The sequence below is a fragment of the Engystomops pustulosus genome, chromosome 1 (genome assembly GCF_040894005.1).
Source record: "Engystomops pustulosus chromosome 1, aEngPut4.maternal, whole genome shotgun sequence".
Classification (NCBI taxonomy): Eukaryota; Metazoa; Chordata; class Amphibia; order Anura; family Leptodactylidae; genus Engystomops; species Engystomops pustulosus.
The window spans coordinates 19,352,173-19,369,512 of record NC_092411.1 but is presented as its reverse complement, the minus strand read 5'-3'; the positions used below and the strand labels follow the sequence as shown (position 1 = coordinate 19,369,512).

Genomic DNA, 17,340 nt, shown 5'->3' with positions numbered 1-17,340 from the left:
GATACACAATAGTGTCCTTACTTTAGGCGCCATGTTTGCTGCGTCCGATAGCGATTCATTCTAGTGATTCGGTCTTCTTGAAAATGGCCGACCACGATAACTCGATTGTTTAGGTAGATGCTCAGCCGCGGCCGAGTTTGTGGAGCTCTCTGTGGCTGATTAAGGGCGGGTGACTTGAAAGGTGTTGCGGGAGGAAGCAGTGAAGGGTTAGTACTGCTTGTATTGTAGAGATAGGACGTTATAGCATGTGCACATAGAGTTTGCTGGGACTTGTAGTGCAGCTAATGTAAACTTATGTAGGTGACCCAACACTGCAACAGTATTAGTACTGTGTCCATTATACTATTGTCATTTAGTAGCCCTTAGCCCCAAAAAGTATTGCAAAAAGTTTGTGACCCCCCATTAGGCCATAGGTGGTCCCTTTATTGCCCCTCAAATTGATGTAAAAGTGGTGTAGTAACTGTGGCCTCCATATTCGGTGCCTGATAAAAGGTGATATTATTTAAAGGAAAGTTACCCAGAAAAAAGTATTAGCTCTTAAAGGGGTTTCCTAAAGATTAAAGGGGCAGTCCTTTTGAGGATCAGCACCAGCCCTGTCCATGGGTTCAGCTCCTGAGAAGTAGATGTGACTAAACTGCAGTACCACCCACAGCCATGTGACAATGGTGGCGCTGTCTGTAGGCATAAACAAACCTGCCTCCGTTCAGTATCTTTGAGAGTGATGGAGATGGCAAAGCGAATGGAAGGGCAATTACCACAATGCTGTCCCCCCCCCCCCCCCCCCCCCCCCCCCGCAGTGATCAGTTTGCCCGTATTATCTTACACTCAGGTCTCCAGCATGTCGTTCTTGTCACAGCCCGAGGTGGACGAGGAGCAGTACGTCTTCACCTGCAGCCTGGACAACGTCCGCAACCTCTCCAACATCCTGAAGGCCATTCACTTCAAAGACCACGCGTCCTGCTTCGCCACCAGCAATGGACTCAAGGTCACAGTGGAAAATGCCAAGTGTTTACAGGCCAACGCATTCATTCAGGTACAAGCTTCTAGGCTGTGAGTGTGATGACCACTGTGTTATACAACATTCTATGTTTCAATTCTTTTCCATATCTATGCTTGCTGTCGCTGAATGAGAACCCTCCTTTCAATACAATTGTATCCAGTCTAGACAATGCTCTGTGTGCTAAATATTCTGGACTTCAAACTGATATATTGTAACAAACCAGCAGAGAGATCTGTGCAGCTGCTTCTGATGTGTTTAGCTCACAGAGCATTGTCTAGACTGGATATAATTGTCTCCATTCAGAGGCAGTGACCCTGTACATCGCTAGTCCTGCTCTCAGCTGAGAATAGGAGACAATAGTATCCAGTCTATACAATGCTCTGTGAGCTAAACACATCAGCAGCTGCTGCACAGATCTCTCTGCTGGTTTGTTACAATGTACCAGTCTGGAGTCCAGGCAGTTTAGCTCACAGAGCAGTGTGTAAACTGGATACAATTTTCTCCACTTCTGATGGTGATAGATATGAATATATATATATAACTCTTCTCTCGCAGGCCGGGATATTTCAGGAATTCACCATTCGTGAGGATTCTGTCATGTTTCGCATCAATCTGACCGTTCTTCTTGACTGTCTGACTATTTTTGGGGCAAGTGCTGTTCCAGGTAATTACACTCAGTGAAGACACTGTGTTTGACTTTTTTAAAAACCCGGGCTCAGCAGGAGGAATGAAGCAGCTTCGCTATACTTTGTTCTCCTCCTGATTCATTAATACAACGCCAGTACCGCTACTTCTTCTTCTTGGTTAATCATACACATCTTTTTTGCAGCTACTTGCACTGCCTTGAAGATGTGTTACCAGGGCTACGGCCACCCCCTCGCCTTATTCCTAGAGGAAGGAGGGGTGGTGACCGAGTGCAAGATTCACACCCAGGAACCGGAGGAGACCCTGGACTTTGATTTCTGCAGCACCAATGTCCTGAATAAGATCATCCTGCAGTCAGAAGGGCTCCGGGAGGCTTTCTCAGAACTGGATATGAGCAGTGACTATCTGCAGATCACCATGTCTCCGGACAAGCCGTATCTGAGGTACCGACACCAGGCGTTCATTTATTGATTTGATTTTTTATATTTTTAGTACAGTCATGTTCCTGCACTATATAGGAAGGTTAGAATAACACACGCCCCCTTCTCTGCTCCAGAACCTCCTCTCTGATAGTAGAGAGGATTATAATGGTCAGATACTGGGACTAATATCTCAAAAACTGTGGGGGCTGGACAGGAAAATTATCAGCCGGTCCTGAATAGGGAATAACTTTTACACTTAGGACAAGCGTTTTAAGCATTGTTTACATGAATCAGCAAAAGTTTCAAATAGGGTTTCATGAAGGCAACAGGGAATAGTGGACCCACAGGGGAGACAGCGACTCCCTGCATTATATATAACTATGATTTTGTGAGTCCCCACACAGTTTACGGTCTATAAAATATGGATGACATACAGTTTGTATTTCACTGCTTATACATCTGATTTGGGGTTTTCCAAAATATTTCTGCATGCAGAGGACAGGCCTGTCCTGGGGACATTAGTGGGAACCCCAAGATAAATATCTTGCATCTCTCACTCTCATGTGTATGTTACTCCTCTGTATGACACTATTTCCACTTTGTCTCTGTGATACAGATTGTCCACATTTGGAAACGCGGGAAGCGCCCACCTGGATTATCCCAAAGACTCGGATCTGATAGAAGCGTTTCACTGCACCCAGACGCAGACTAACAGGTAATAGGATAGTGTTGGGGGCCTCAGTAACAATGTGTCCCCTCCATCGACATCCGGATCATAGATCTCCAAATCAGGACCAGGGATTCTGCTTTTTCTTAGAGTGCGTTCACACAGCGCAGATTTACATGCATCACTAGACCTGCATTATGATTTTAATGTATGTGTTTTATTTAGTTTTGTTTTGGGTTTTTTGTACAGTTACCAAATTTGACTCTTTCTTTTAACTTGTTTGACCAGTAAAATCAAAAACTGCATCAAAACTTTTGTAGATCTTTAGGACTCAGATGTAAAGGGTTTTCTGGGACAGGTAGGTGTAAGAAAAGAAACAAATGATAATTCCTCCTGTTCCCGCTCCGTGTCCCAGTGTTGCGGCTGCCAGAAGCAAAACTAGAACCTAGAATTTATATTGATACTTTTTATCCCTCTTTCTAACAATGTTAAAATGTAGTTGTTACTTCCCGGGAACCTGGGGGACTGCTCTTTAACCTCTTAAAGGGATAGTCTGGGATTTGAAAAATGTAGTCTCTTCTTCTATAAACAGCGTCTCTGCTGACTGTGGTTTGTGCTGGTATTGGTCCAATACAGGTCCAATACAACCCCTTTAACCCCTTAAGGACGCAGGGTATTTTCGCTGATTTCTCGCTCTCCATCTTCAAAAATCCATAACTTTTTCATTTTTACGTGTACAGACCTGTGTGAGGGCTTATTTTGTGCGTAACAAATTTTACTTTCCCATGATGTTATTTATTATTCCATGCCATGTAGTGGGAAGCCGCAAAAAAATTCCAAATGTGGAAAAATTGAAAAAAACTGCATGTGCGTCATGTTCTTGTGGGCTCAGTTTTTACGACTTTCACTCTGCGCTCCAAATAACATGCCTACTTTATTCTTTGGTTCGGTGCGATCGCGGTGATACCAAATTTATATAGGTTTTATTGCGTTTTAATAAATTTTCAAAAATTAAACGAATGTGTACAAAAAAGAAAAAAATTTTTTTGCCATCTTCTGACGCTAATAACTTTTTCATACTTTGGCGCATGGAGATGTGTGAGGGGTCATTTTTTGCGAAATGAGCCGACGTTCTCATTGCTACCATTTTGAGGTCTGTGCGACATTTGGATCATTTTTTATTACATTTTTTATGTCATCTAAAAAGGTGTAAAAGTCGCATTTTGGACATTTGGGCGCCATTTGCCGTTCCGGAGGTCACCGCCGGCTGTAACCGTTTTTATATTTTGATAGATCGGGCATTTTGGGACGCGGCGATACCTAATGTGTCTGTGATTTTTACTATTTATTATATTTTATATCAGTTCTAGGGAAAGGGGGGTGATTTGAACTTTTAATATTTTATTATTTTTTTTACATTTTTTAAACTTTTTTTTTTCTCTTTTTTTCCACTGTTTCTTAGACCCTCTAGGGTACATTAACCCTAGATGGTCTGATCGCTCCTGCCATATACTGCAATACTACTGTATCGCAGTATATGGCATTTCTGCACACTATACATTACAATGAGCCACAGGCTCATTGTAATGCATGTGCAGAAGCCATGTATCCTCGGGTCAAACGAAGACCCGAGGCTACCATGGCAACCGATCGCCGCCCCCCCGATGACGTTCGGGGGAGCGGCGATCGGAGGTAAGATGGCGGCGCCCACGCGCCGCCAAATTTAAAGTGCCGCCGGCGACTTTGCCGGCGGCAAAGAAGAGGTTAACACCCGCGATCGGTGCAAGCACCGACCGCGGGTGATAGCGATGGGTCTTTGCTGCGATATGCAGCAAAGCCCATCACTGTATGAAGAAGGCTCAGCCCGTGAGCCTTCTTCATACAACCTTCACAGCTCCGTGGCGGATATATCCGTCACGGAGCGTGAAGGGGTTAACTACTAGCGTTGCTGGTATTTACATATCATGGAAAGAATTCTGGTCATTTATGGGGTTTTTATGCTTTTCCATTGCAGATATAAAATCTCCCTGCTGAAGCCGTCCACCAAGGCGCTGGCGCTGTCCTGCAAGGTGTCCATCCGGACTGACAACAGGGGCTTCCTCTCGCTGCAATACATGGTCAGGAACGAGGACGGACAGATCTGCTTTGTGGAGTATTACTGCTGCCCAGACGAGGATGTAGAGGACGGAGACTCCTAGACTCTCTTATCCATATTAATATGTAAATAGGACTTAAAGGGCATCTTCCACCAGGATGAAAGACTGTATGCAGATTAGCCTGAGGGGCTCCAGGCTCCACTAACACCTATAGAAGATGCCCTTTAACGGGGTTGTCTTGGATTAGATATTGAGGTGAGGTCATCAGCATCGGATCATTGGAAGACACTTGTGATATCTGAGATGCAGTACTCGACACGGCCACTACACAGCATATGGCGCTGTCTCCTTCCAGTGCTGTACACTGCACATGACTAGAGATGAGCTGTGTCCTCCTGACCAATCATAGCCATGGCCAGTAGCTAGAGGCGTCAATTTGCCAGATTAACTGTTCGCCCGCCAATCCGTAAAAATGTCCAAATCTGGCAGACCAATTCCAGACTGAACGGGAACATCAGGTGCACTCATCTCCCACTGACCTAATATTGATGACTTATCCCATGAATTGGCAGTCACTATCTAGTCTTGGATAACCTCTTTAATCCATGTAAATTTATTTTATTCTCTAACAAACTTTATTTTCCTTTTTTGCTATTTTGATGTTATACCCGGGACTGTATACAAAAAATAAGTACAAAAATGTATTTTTCAATAAATATTTATCATATAATTATGTTCTATTATTTTTATTTTACACATTCATCCATGTCCTATTTACTGCTTTGTACCTCCACCATGCTTTACACTGCAGCTCCTTCGGGACCCCACCAATCCTGACAATAAGGGGCTGTAGTGCTGTTGGGGGTCATCTGATTAGTCATTAAATGCTACGGTTACATGACTAATTTTTGAAGATTGTAGTCACAGATAATGCACCAGAGCCCTCCAACATCCCCATTGTCTGAATGATACACAAAGTGTGTAAGAGCCTTACAGATCACATGGATATTTTTCCAATAATGGGCAGCACGGTGGCTGAGTGGGTAGCACTTCTGCCTTGCAGCGCTGGGTTCGGATCCCACCTAGGTCAACATCTGCAAAGAGTTTGTATGTTCTCTCATGTTGGCATGGGTTTCCTCCGGGTCCACCGGTTTCCTCCCATACTCCAAAACAGGTAGGTAGGTTGTTTAGATTGTGAGCCCCATGGGCACAGGAAACAATTTGCCATGCTTTTTACAGCGCTGCGTAATCTGTATGCGCTATATAAATAAAGAATTATTATTAAGACAAAAGTTTCAGCAGGAAGCAGAATGTGAAACGTCTGCAAAGTTCTGGCTGATGTTAATACAGTCTCCAGCAGAGGGCGCGCCTGCGCTGTACACATCCAGCTGCGCTTCCGGCAGTCTCCAGCAGAGGGCTTACACTACCATAGAGTTGTTCAGGCTGCGCAGACAGTAACTTCCGGTTTGAAAGCAACATGGCCGCGTACCGGAGAAAACGTGGCTTGAGCGCTGAGACTTCCAACAAGAGCAAAAAACCGAAATTACAGAAGAATGAGGAGGAAAAAGAAGGCGCCGCCGATGCGGGAGACGAGTTCACCATCCCGCCCCCGGTATCCGGGGTAAGGAGCCTCTGCTGCCCCCCTTCCTTATTTTAGGGAGCAGTCCTGTGCCTGAGGAGTACATAACCCCCCGTGTTATCATCGTGCACTGCTGCTATATAATGTCCCACTCTTTCTCCTGTTGCTGTAGGGTAAGTGGACGAACAAGGAGCGGGTCCTCATCTTCTCCTCCCGGGGAATTAATTTCCGCACCAGACATTTGATGCAAGACTTGAGAAGGCTGATGCCTCACTCCAAAGCCGGTAAGTGCCCCCATAGTGATGGAATAAGTGGTTCTGCTGGTTGGTTCCACCAAAGTGAATGGAGTTGAGCTGCAGTACCACACACAGCCTGGTGATTAGGGTGGCACTATCCTCCATCGCTAATAATGGATCCTTTATCTTTTTTCTTATATTTACAGATACAAAAATGGATCGGAAAGATAAACTTCTGGTCATCAACGAGGTACGTCCACATCTTAAAGGGGATTTTCCTCTGGAGATGCTTTAGGAAAGGAGATAAATCTGCTGCTGGGACCCCAACCAACGAGAGGGGTCCTGCCAGTCCAGAACACAGGTGCAGTGTTCATTCACGCCCTCCTTGCAGGACCCCCTTCTATTTATTGTTTGGGGTCCCTATGGTCAGATCCTTAGCAGAGAGGTGCTGCTATTCACAAAAATGGAACAGGAAGCAGACAGCGCCATTCTCTGTATAGTGGTCAGATCAAGTCCCTGCATGTCAGCTCCTATTCATTTGATTGGAAACCGAGCTACACACAGCAGACGGCGCTGTTTGTTTCCTCTTCCATCCTATGTGTATTAGTTTTGTGTTTTAAAAAAAATCCATATTGAATGTAACGTTTTGGCTTATTTTGCAGCTCTGTGAAATGAAAAACTGTAACAAATGCGTTTATTTTGAAGCAAAGAAGAAAAAGGATCTATATATGTGGTACGTGATTCCTCTCATTGACTATAGGGGGCGCTCTGATTTGGACAATCCCTATCTGTTAGAAGTTTCTGAGCTTTTTAGAAGGTGTTCTGCCGATTCTCCCAACTTCCCCGCAATGCCCCCTGCAAGGGAATTGGAGTATTACAATACAGGGAATCGACACTGCTCAAAAAAATAAAGGGAACACTCAAATGACACGTCCTGTATCTGAATGAATGAAATACTCATTGAATATTTTTGTTCTGTACAAAGTTGAATGTACTGACAACAAAATTGCAAAAAAAAAAGCATCAATGAAAACCAAATTTATTAACCGTTGGAGACCTGGATTCTGAAATTAAAGTGGAAAAACACACTTCAGGCTGATTCAACTTTGATGCACTTAATATTGGAGTGGTTCTGCAGGTGGGGACCACAGACAACTTTCCCATACCGAGGCTTTCTGGCTGATGTTAAATAGTGGGGAAGCTTTCACACTCATGGTAGCACGAGAAGGACTCTACAACCCACACAAGTGGCTCGGGTAGTGCAGCTCATCCAGGATGGCACATCAATGTGAGCTGTGGCCAGAAGGTTTGCTGCGTCTGTCAGGGTAGTGTCCAGGGAGGTGCTACCAGGAGACAACTCGGTACACCAGGAAACATGGAGGGGGCCGTAGGATGGAAACAACCCAGCAGCATGACCGCTACCTTCACCATTGTGCAAGGAGGAACAGGAGAGCACTGCCAGAGCCCTGCAAAAACCTCCCGCAGCCACAAATGTGCAGGTGTCTACACAAATGGTTAGAAACCGACTCCATGACGATGGTAAGAGGGCCCAACATCCACAGCCTAACACCATGCAAGATGCTTGGCTTTTTCCAGAGAATTGGATTGGCAAATTCGCCACCAGAATTCACAGATGAAAGTAGGTTCTTACTGAGCACGTGACAGAGTCTGGAGACGATGTGGAGAGCGATCTGCTGCCTGCAACATCCTTCAGCATGACCAGCAGTGGGTCAGTAATGGTGTGGGTTCGGTCCGTACAGCCCACTAAGGTAGCCTGACTGCCATTTGGTACAGAGATAAGATCCTTAGACCCTTGTGAGACCATATACTTGTGTGTTTGGCCCTGGGTTCCCCCTAATGCAGGACAATGCTAGACCTCATGTGGCTGGAGTGTCAGCAGTTCCTGCAAGATGAAGACACTGAAGCTATGGACTGGCCGATCGCTCCCCAGACCTGAATCCGATTGAGCACTGTCCAGGAGTTGGCGGATGCTTCAGTCCTGGTCTGGGAGTAGATCCCTCAGGAGACCATCCAGAGCGATGTAGGGAGGTCATACAGGCACATGGAGGCTTCACATGTGTGTCTTGCTAATTGCCTATGGTATTGATTATCAATCAGTGCGGCTTCCTAAGTTGACAGTTTGATTTTACAGAAGTTTGACTTTGAGTTATATTGTGCTGTGTAAATGTTCCCTTTATCTTTTCGTGCAGCGTATATGCATTTTGATTAGTGTTTGGGGTGGGGGTGGGGGGTTACTTTAATCTTTGTTTGTATCAATATCTGGTAACTTCCCATGTATTCTTATATTTTAGGATATCAAATTCCCCTGCTGGGCCCTCTGCAAAGTTCCTGGTTCAGAACAGTAAGTGACGACCCCTCTGCTGCGTTGTGTTGCCTGTAGTTGTACAAGTGACAGACGATCTCTCGAGCAATGAGGCCTCTAGGGGGATTTTGTATACAGACAGTCCCCAGGTTACGTACAGGATAGGTTCTGTAGGTTTGTTATTAAGTAGAATTTGTATGTAAGTCGGAACTGTATATTTTATAATTGTAACCCCAGACAAATTTTTTTTTTTTTTGGTCTCTGTGACAATTGGATTTTAAAAATCTTGGATTGTCATAAGAACCAGAATTAACAATAAAGCTTAATTACAGACACCTGTGGTCCGTTTGTAACTAGGGGACCTCTGTAAATCAGGTTTTCTTAAGTAGGGGACCCCCTGTATATATAAACCCCTTAACCGGTTAAGGACCGGGCCCTTTCCTGTTTTTTCATGTCCATTTTTCACTCCCCACCTTCAAAAATCTATAACTTTTTTATTTTTACACATAAAGAGCTGTGTGACGGCTTGTTTTCTGCGTAACAAATTGCACTTCATAATGATGGTATTGAATATTCCATGCCGTGTACTCGGAAGCGGGAAAAAAATTCCAAATGTAATGAAAATGGTGAAAAACCGCATTTGCGCCATTTTCTTGTGGGCTTGGATATTACGTCTTTCACTGAGCGCCCCAAATGAAAGGTCTACTTTATTCTTTGGGTCGGTACGATTATGGGGATACCAAATTTATACAGGTTTTATAATGTTTTCATACACTTACAAAAATTAAAACCTCCTGTACAAATTTTTTTTATATTTTTGCCATCTTCTGGCGCTAATAACTTTTTTATACTTTGGTGTACGGAGCTGTGGGTGGTGTCATTTTTTGTGACATTTGATAATATTTTCAATGATATCATTTTTAGGACTGTACATTTTTATAGATTTTTTTTTTTTAAATCGCAAAAAAGTGCCATTTTCGAATTTGGGCGCTATTTTCTGTTACGGGGTTAAACGCATTGAAAAACCGTTATCATATTTTGATCGGGCATTTTCCGGACGCATGTGTTTATGATTTTTGCTGTTTATTTATACTTATGTCTGTTCTAGGGTGATTAGAATTTTTAGGTTTTTTATTATAATTTTTTTTTTAAACTTTTTTCTTTTTCTATTTTTCAGACTTCCTAGGGTACTCTAACCCTAGGTTGTCTGATCGATCCTATCATGACCTGAGGCTACCATGGCGATGGAGCGCCGCTCCCCAATGACGTCATGAGGAGCGACGATCCTAGGCCAGATTGCGGTGCCATCTTTTTGAGGCTGCCGGCAGCGATCGCTGTAATAACACCCGTGATCGGTGCCCGTGAGCCCTCTTTATGCAGCGGGACCTGACCGTTTTTTTAATGTTTATATCTGAAGCTGCTTCCGTGCTGCGTGATGTCTCCGGTATCTCCTTTGTAGGCGTGCTCTGAGCGCATACCACCGTGTGCCGAAGCAGCTTCAGATATAAACATTAAAAAGTGTTTAAACCGCGATACAGCGGTTTAGGACAATAACGAAAGTAAGCTCCGGCACCAGCTCACCCTGAGCTGGCGCTCGGTATTTACAGCTTACACCGACCATATCATGTGGTAGGTTTCCTTTAATATACTGCACAGAAGGGGTTAATAAGTTTGTCGGTAGGACATATGAAACCCAAAATTCAGCTTTTTATTAACTACATATCATCCCAAAAAAAAAAAAAAAACAAGACCCCATTCAGCTATGGTAATCCAAAAATAAAAAAGGCATTAAAGACGTAAAAACTGAAAATACCCTGGGCATTACGGTGGAAGTGTGGAGATGAGGGGTTAATCCCCTCAAATAGGGCAATAGATTGTGCACAGTTTAAGGACACACCCCAGTGCACATGGAAAATCTACAATCCATATATCACAGTCCTGCTGCTACTAATAGTATAGACAGACAGGATGCTTGCACATCTCTCCAGGGACAATGCATAACACTCACAGCAGAGAGCAAAGAGCACAGCAGTGTGCGGACACAACCCAGTGCACTTGGAAAATCTACAATCCATATTTCACAGTCCTGCAGATACTAACATGCTCGATGTTATCATTACACTTAAACTCTTGTCCCTTAGTTTTACTCTTTAGTATATCACAGCCAGAGACCAGATGAGTTTTGTTCTCTTGTTCTAGTTCACACTCTGGCGGAGCTGAAGATGACGGGGAACTGCCTGAAGGGCTCCCGCCCGCTGCTCTCCTTTGATCCGGTGGGTATTAAAGAAACTTCTATCTGTAACTACAACTCCCAGCATCCTGTGTGAGTCACCTGACCCTGTGGTAACATTGCATTGACCTATTATGTCCCCTCTGCAGGTGTTTGATCAGGACCCCTACCTCTCCGTGTTAAAGGAGCTCTTCATACAGGTAATGGCAGCGTCCGCGCATGCACATAACAGGATACGTCTCTGTTCAGACTTCACTGTAACCTGCTGCTCTCTGTTATAGACATTTGGCACCCCCAGATATCACCCCAGGAGCCAGCCCTTTGTGGATCATGTGTTTACCTTCTCCGTAGCGGACAATCGGATCTGGTTTAGGAACTATCAGGTCAGTAGCTCAACGTATTGAGGTTTTCCTTGATCCACTGTGCATCTGTGTGTCGTCATGTCCAAGGATGTAACGAGCTGTGCACCTGTGTGACATCACATGACCAGCAATATATCTAGCTCTGCACCTGTGTGTCATCATGTCCAGGGATATAACGAGCCGTGCATCTGTGTGACATCACATGACCAGGGATGTAACGAGCCGTGCACCTGTGTGACATTACATGACCAGGGATGTAACGAGCCATGCACCTGTGTGACATTACATGACTAGGGATTTAACGAGCCGTGCATCTGTGTGACATCACATGATCAGGGATATAACGAGCCATGCACCTGTGTGACATCACATGACCAGGGATATAACGAGCCATGCACCTGTGTGACATCACATGACCAGGGATATAACGAGCCATGCATCTGTGTGACATCACATAATCAGGGATATAACGAGGCATGCACCTGTGTGACATCACATGACCAGGGGTATAACGAGCCGTGCATCTGTGTGACATCACATAATCAGGGATATAACGAGCCGTGCACCTGTGTGACATCACGTGACCAGGGATATAACGAGCCGTGCACCTGTGAGACATCACATGACCGGGGTCCGGAGTTTATGCACAGGAAGTAAACAATGAAACAATTCATACAGAAAGTATGAAGTATTGGAAAAATGTATAACTCTTTATAACACAAACAATATCAATTATTTGCTGATAGTGGACAATCCCTCTAAGACTAGTGTGTGCCCTGATCCTTACATCTACCTTTGCTACCAGCTTTGCAAGTCTTTAATTTGTGTCTACAGCTCTTAGGCGTGTCTATGGTAACAGACTACAAACCAAACCCTGTGTAGTCAGATCCTGCATTCACATCCTCCCAGCCGCTCAGTACTTCTTACTAATCTACGGATTGTATGTCATGTCTGCCCCCTCTTGTCAAGACATTATCAATGGATCTGGACTCCGGGCTGATACATTGTAACAAAATATCAGGACAGGAGAGAGAAATTAATGCTGTTTGCTGTTTCCTCCATAGATTATAGAGGAGGACGCGTCTCTGGTGGAAATCGGACCTCGCTTTGTGCTAAATCTCATAAAGATGTTCAAAGGCAGTTTTGGGGGCCCAACACTGTACGAGAACCCCTACTATCAGTCTCCAAATATGGTAGGTTCCCTGCCATTACCTCATCGCGTTATTATCCCTCACTGCTAGTAAATCTGCTGTTCTGTGTTCTGCTCGGTGCAAGGGCCGGGGCACATGTCAGACCATGCACGGTGCATAAAATATGTTTTGCCCTTAGTGTTTCTTATACAGGGAACCAGTCACCAGAATTTACTCCTAACCCCCTCACTCCAAAGTCATGGGACAGTGAGCAGAGAAGCGCCAGATTTTGCCTGAGAGGAGTCAAGTTTATAGGTTGTAGTGGCAGGATCACTTCAGACGCCCCTATCTAGTGTTCTATAGCACCCAGAAACCCGCTGCTGGTGTCATATTAAAGATCTGAACCTCATTTTTTTCAGATCATTGTGGTTCTATTATCTACAGAACTAGAGATACAGACAGTAAAAGACATAAGCAGGAACCAGATCTTTTATCTGCAGCTAACATTTCCAATCATGTCTTTAACTGTCTGTATCTTAGGTTCTGTAGCTCCCAGAACTACAAACCTGATGCAATCTGAAAGATGAGATTCTTAGATCCTATAAAAACTGAAGATAGGGGTTTCTGAAGAGACCCTCACCCTGCAGCCCATAAACTTGTCTCGTCTCAGGCAAAATATGACTCTTTTCTGCTCATTTGCATATGACTTTGCAGGAGGTTTTCAAATTAGTGTGACTTCTAGAAAGGACATTTTATAACCTACCTGAGGGAGCTGTAAGTTTATTTGAGTAAAGTCTGGTGACAGATTCTATTTAAAGGCACCTTTTCAGCTTTCGGGTCACATATGACCTACGGCGACCGATGCAGTTTATTTGTACAGTATGCTCCATCCTTAGTAGACATGGGGCCAATTCATCCTTCAGCTCCCCCGCAATGTGTTGCCCTTGACTTCTAGTACCATTGGTTAATGACGTTTTTTTTCCTTCCAGCACCGGCGCTTGATCCGATTGGCCACGGCGGCAAAAGTTCGGGAGAAGCAGCAAGTGAAGGAACTTCAAAAAACAAAGGAGAAGGCGCAGATCACCCCCCACGACCCCACGGCGGATGTGTTCGCCACCCCGGCTGAGGAGAAGCCTGTGGAGGTTGAGATGGAGCCGCCCGTACACAAACCAAAGAAGAAACTGAAAGAGAAAAAAATGTACAAACGCCATAGACAGGCCAAAAATCGTGTATGAACTCTGGGGGTCCGGCAGGGGGAACATGTGTACGAGGCTCGGGGGTCCGTTTTATACATTAAATGGAGAAAGGAAGAGTCTTTGCTTCAGTCTTTATCATCAAAATCCACTTCCACACAGGTTTATACCAGAAGAACGAATGAAAAAGCCGTGAATTTTACATTCTAGGCCTGAAGACCAATTGAAATGTAGATGATGTTAATGGTGGTTTTCATCCACAGGTATACTCTACCAGAATCTCTCAGTGCAGTCTTCCCTTCGAGGGATTGATCATATAGATTGCAGCCAGTGCTAGATCTTGTTCCTGAAGAGTTGTGTAATCCATACCTTCGTATTTCACAGTCCTGCTTCTGCTAACAGTTTGTAGCTTCAATTACACTTGGGTTTATGTCCTCACACTGCTGTGCATTTTGCAGCTAGTGTTCAGGTATTGTCCCTGCAGAGGTGTGTAATCACCCCTTTTGTGTATTTTGTTAGTAGCAGCAGGATTGTGATATATTAACGTATGTTCCAGGATTGTAGCTTCTCTTTGTGAAATGGGGTTATGTCCTCACACTGTTGCGCTTTCTGCAGCCAGTGTTAGGTATTGTCCCTGCAGAGACGTGTAATCACACCTTTTGTATATTTTGTTAGTAGCAGCACGATTGTGATATATTGACTTGTGTTCCAGGATTGTAGCTTCTCTTTGTGCAAGGGGGCTTGTCCTCACACTGCTGTGCTCTGCATTAAGCTGTACCACAGTAACTCTGAGCAAAAGGAGCAGCAGGCCTTCGTGTTAAATACTATTGAAGAAATTACTCAGTGGGGTAGGGCTTCGATGTAAAATAGACCAGTTATTTGACGGAAGCAATAATGAAAGCGGCCCATACGCTGCTGATTTATCACATGGCATTGAAACTAATGAAGTCTGAGCTGCTATCCTGTGTGCTGCCACTCTGAAATGTATGGCACTGTGCTTGTTATATAGTGCAGGGACAACAGTGATCCAGTACCAGCAGTCTCCACCTGGAGGTGGCGTTTTCAGACCCCTAGTAATCTGATATTGATTACTTGTCTGAACCCTCTTTAACCATACTGGTTGTTTGCTGAATGCTCATTTCTCCAAAGCTGTAACAGTGTGCCGGTGGCACATTGTTACAGATCATGAGCAAATCCACCATATAGTGCAATATTGCAGTTCATGGTAGGAGCAGCAATCAGACCCCCTAGAGTTGAAGTACCATACCACATAAAAGTTACAATCATTCCCCTTTCCCCAAAATCACCTTTGACCTAAAAATCCTAAACATGTTTAATATAGGACAATTTGTTACACAGAAAACCTATAGCTCCAATATTGGAAACTGACTCCATTACCAGTGCTTAGACAAGCTTAGAGGCTGCAGGGGGATTGTCACTTCATATGCCCCTATCTTATGCCTATAGCACCTAGAAATCTGCTTCTGATGTTGTATTAAAGAAAAGAATTTAATATTTCAGACCACATCAGGATTGTGGTTCTGTGAGCTATGGAACCAGTGAGACAGGCAGGATAAAAAAAAAAAAACGCCAGCTTTGTCTTTAACTGTCTGTATCTCTGAGTCAATGGAACGTGGGGAAGCAGTCTCCTCACATCATATATCACTATGATGTTTGGAGTCCCAACCTGTGGTTGATCCATATCTGTCTACTGCATAGTGAGTGATTCACGAACTGACCGTGGTCATCTGATTAAGCCCTTAGAGAATGAATAGAGCTGCTAAGGCAAACTCCACCTTCCCTTTCATTAATTAAAGGGGTTTTCCCATGGGATAGGCTTAACTTGCTGATCAGTGGGGGTCTCAGTGATGAGACCCCCACAGATCACGAGAACTCAGTGCTCAACAATTTCCATCAGCTCCATAGAGGTTAATGGGGCAGGACAGTCATGCGCGGCCGTCTGCTCCATTAGTCTGACGAGTTAGTCATTAGAGCGGCGAGGGGTCCGACAGAGGTACGTGGACCCCATCTGACCCCTCGTTTTTGTGATCTGTGGGGGTCTCGGCACTGAGAACCCCACTGAGCAGCAAGTTAGGCCTTATCCTTTGGTTAGGGCTTAACTTTTGTTTGTGGGAAAAACCCCTTTAAAGGAATATGGCCACATACGGGAGTTCTCAGTAGTGTGGGTCATGGCTCGCCCTAGTGAATATTGTCACACTGTAAGACTCTGCCTGGATCCAGTTTTCTTCCTTTTTTTACAGATGCAAAAGAAAAATTGCAATTCTATTTTTGTCTGCGGAGGAGGCCGCCTGCTCTTGGTGGTGATACGGGTCCATCTGTGAGTACAAAGATGATGGAGAGGATTAAAGAAAATCTATTACAATCCATCCTGATAAACCAGGGACATTACTCATAGATCCAGGCTGTGGTATCTTCTTATACTTGTTATCCACAGCCTCCTGCCTGCTAAAATCCACATTAAAAAATTATGCTAATGAGCCCAGAGTGCTCTTGGGGATGTTATCAGAGCCCCTTCATGCTGCAGATTCACAAACTGTAACACTGTGCAAGAACACTTCCCCCTCCTACTGTGAGATTACAGCAGGGAAACAGTTTAACAGCCCGTGAAGCTGCAGCAAAGAGAGGCTCTAGCAACGTGCAGACAGCTAATACATGTATTTATAAAGTGTCTGTGTCAGTTTTGTGTGACTGCTGCTCTGTGTCCGATAAGACAGAAAAATGTGCACCTATATGGGCTGTTACTGCTTTGTTCATGCTGCATGATTGTGGCACATATTCCGCAGTAACTAAGTGCACCAAAAAAAATAAATTATAACCCTGACTTTGCAAAAATTTTTGCCATTCCAAAGTGACTGAAACTAGGGGCGTACCTCCCTCTGCAGCAGCCATAGCATCTGCTACCGGGCCTGTGAGCCAGGAGGGGCCCATCTATTCAGCACATGTCCTGCAGGAGGTTGTGTACTGCCGTGGGAAGGACTGTCCAAAATCTCCAATGATTATCTCTTCTCTGATTTGGAGGAGAGATGATTATTGTGTCCAGTAGGTGCTTGGACTACAGAGTCTTCCGACAACATGGAGAAGGGAGAAGGAGCATGGTTGCTTCATGGCTGGGTCATAGAAGAAGACTGCACTGCTCAGAAAGGGACAGCATACAATGGTAAAACAGTATGCCAGCTCCCTGTGTGCCCACAGCTACACGTCTGCCCTTCTGACCCCCTCCATGGCTAAGTTTGTCTGTGTATATATGTGATTCCTACAACTCTGCGATTGCCGACAGCAAAGCTGCTGACGGCATTGAAAAGCCGGCGATGTGTGAACACCACCATGTTGGCTAAGATCATCACTTCCTGTAATGTCATGGGGGAGCGGTGATCTCTTGCTATGGCAGCCTCGGGTCACACAAAGACCAAAGGCTGTCCCGTTATAGATGATGTGG

The 17,340-nt window shown here is 44.6% G+C and overlaps 2 protein-coding genes across 4 annotated transcripts; both read left to right on the top strand.

Annotated features, from left to right (window-relative positions):
- The first annotated feature begins 38 nt into the window (after positions 1–38).
- On the top strand, positions 39–5,494 carry RAD1 (RAD1 checkpoint DNA exonuclease). Of its 3 annotated transcripts, none has more exons than XM_072134730.1 (6): positions 39–113; positions 830–1,033; positions 1,556–1,664; positions 1,830–2,088; positions 2,684–2,782; positions 4,749–5,494. In XM_072134730.1, exons 2-6 carry the CDS (start codon positions 839–841, stop codon positions 4,930–4,932), a joined length of 846 nt encoding a protein of 281 aa, XP_071990831.1. In that variant the 5' UTR covers positions 39–113; positions 830–838; the 3' UTR covers positions 4,933–5,494. The 3 variants fall into 3 exon arrangements, with proteins under 3 accessions (XP_071990831.1, XP_071990813.1, XP_071990822.1); XM_072134712.1 differs by having other exon boundaries at positions 52–206; XM_072134721.1 differs by lacking the exon at positions 39–113 and adding an exon at positions 211–296.
- A 734-nt stretch (positions 5,495–6,228) lies between these two features.
- BRIX1 (biogenesis of ribosomes BRX1) lies at positions 6,229–14,000 on the top strand. The gene is made up of 10 exons (XM_072134677.1): positions 6,229–6,451; positions 6,582–6,693; positions 6,852–6,895; positions 7,308–7,378; positions 8,958–9,007; positions 11,168–11,241; positions 11,348–11,398; positions 11,480–11,581; positions 12,625–12,753; positions 13,680–14,000. The coding sequence occupies exons 1-10, from the start codon at positions 6,308–6,310 to the stop codon at positions 13,923–13,925; spliced, it is 1,023 nt and encodes a 340-aa protein (XP_071990778.1). The 5' UTR covers positions 6,229–6,307; the 3' UTR covers positions 13,926–14,000.
- The last annotated feature ends 3,340 nt before the right edge of the window (positions 14,001–17,340 follow it).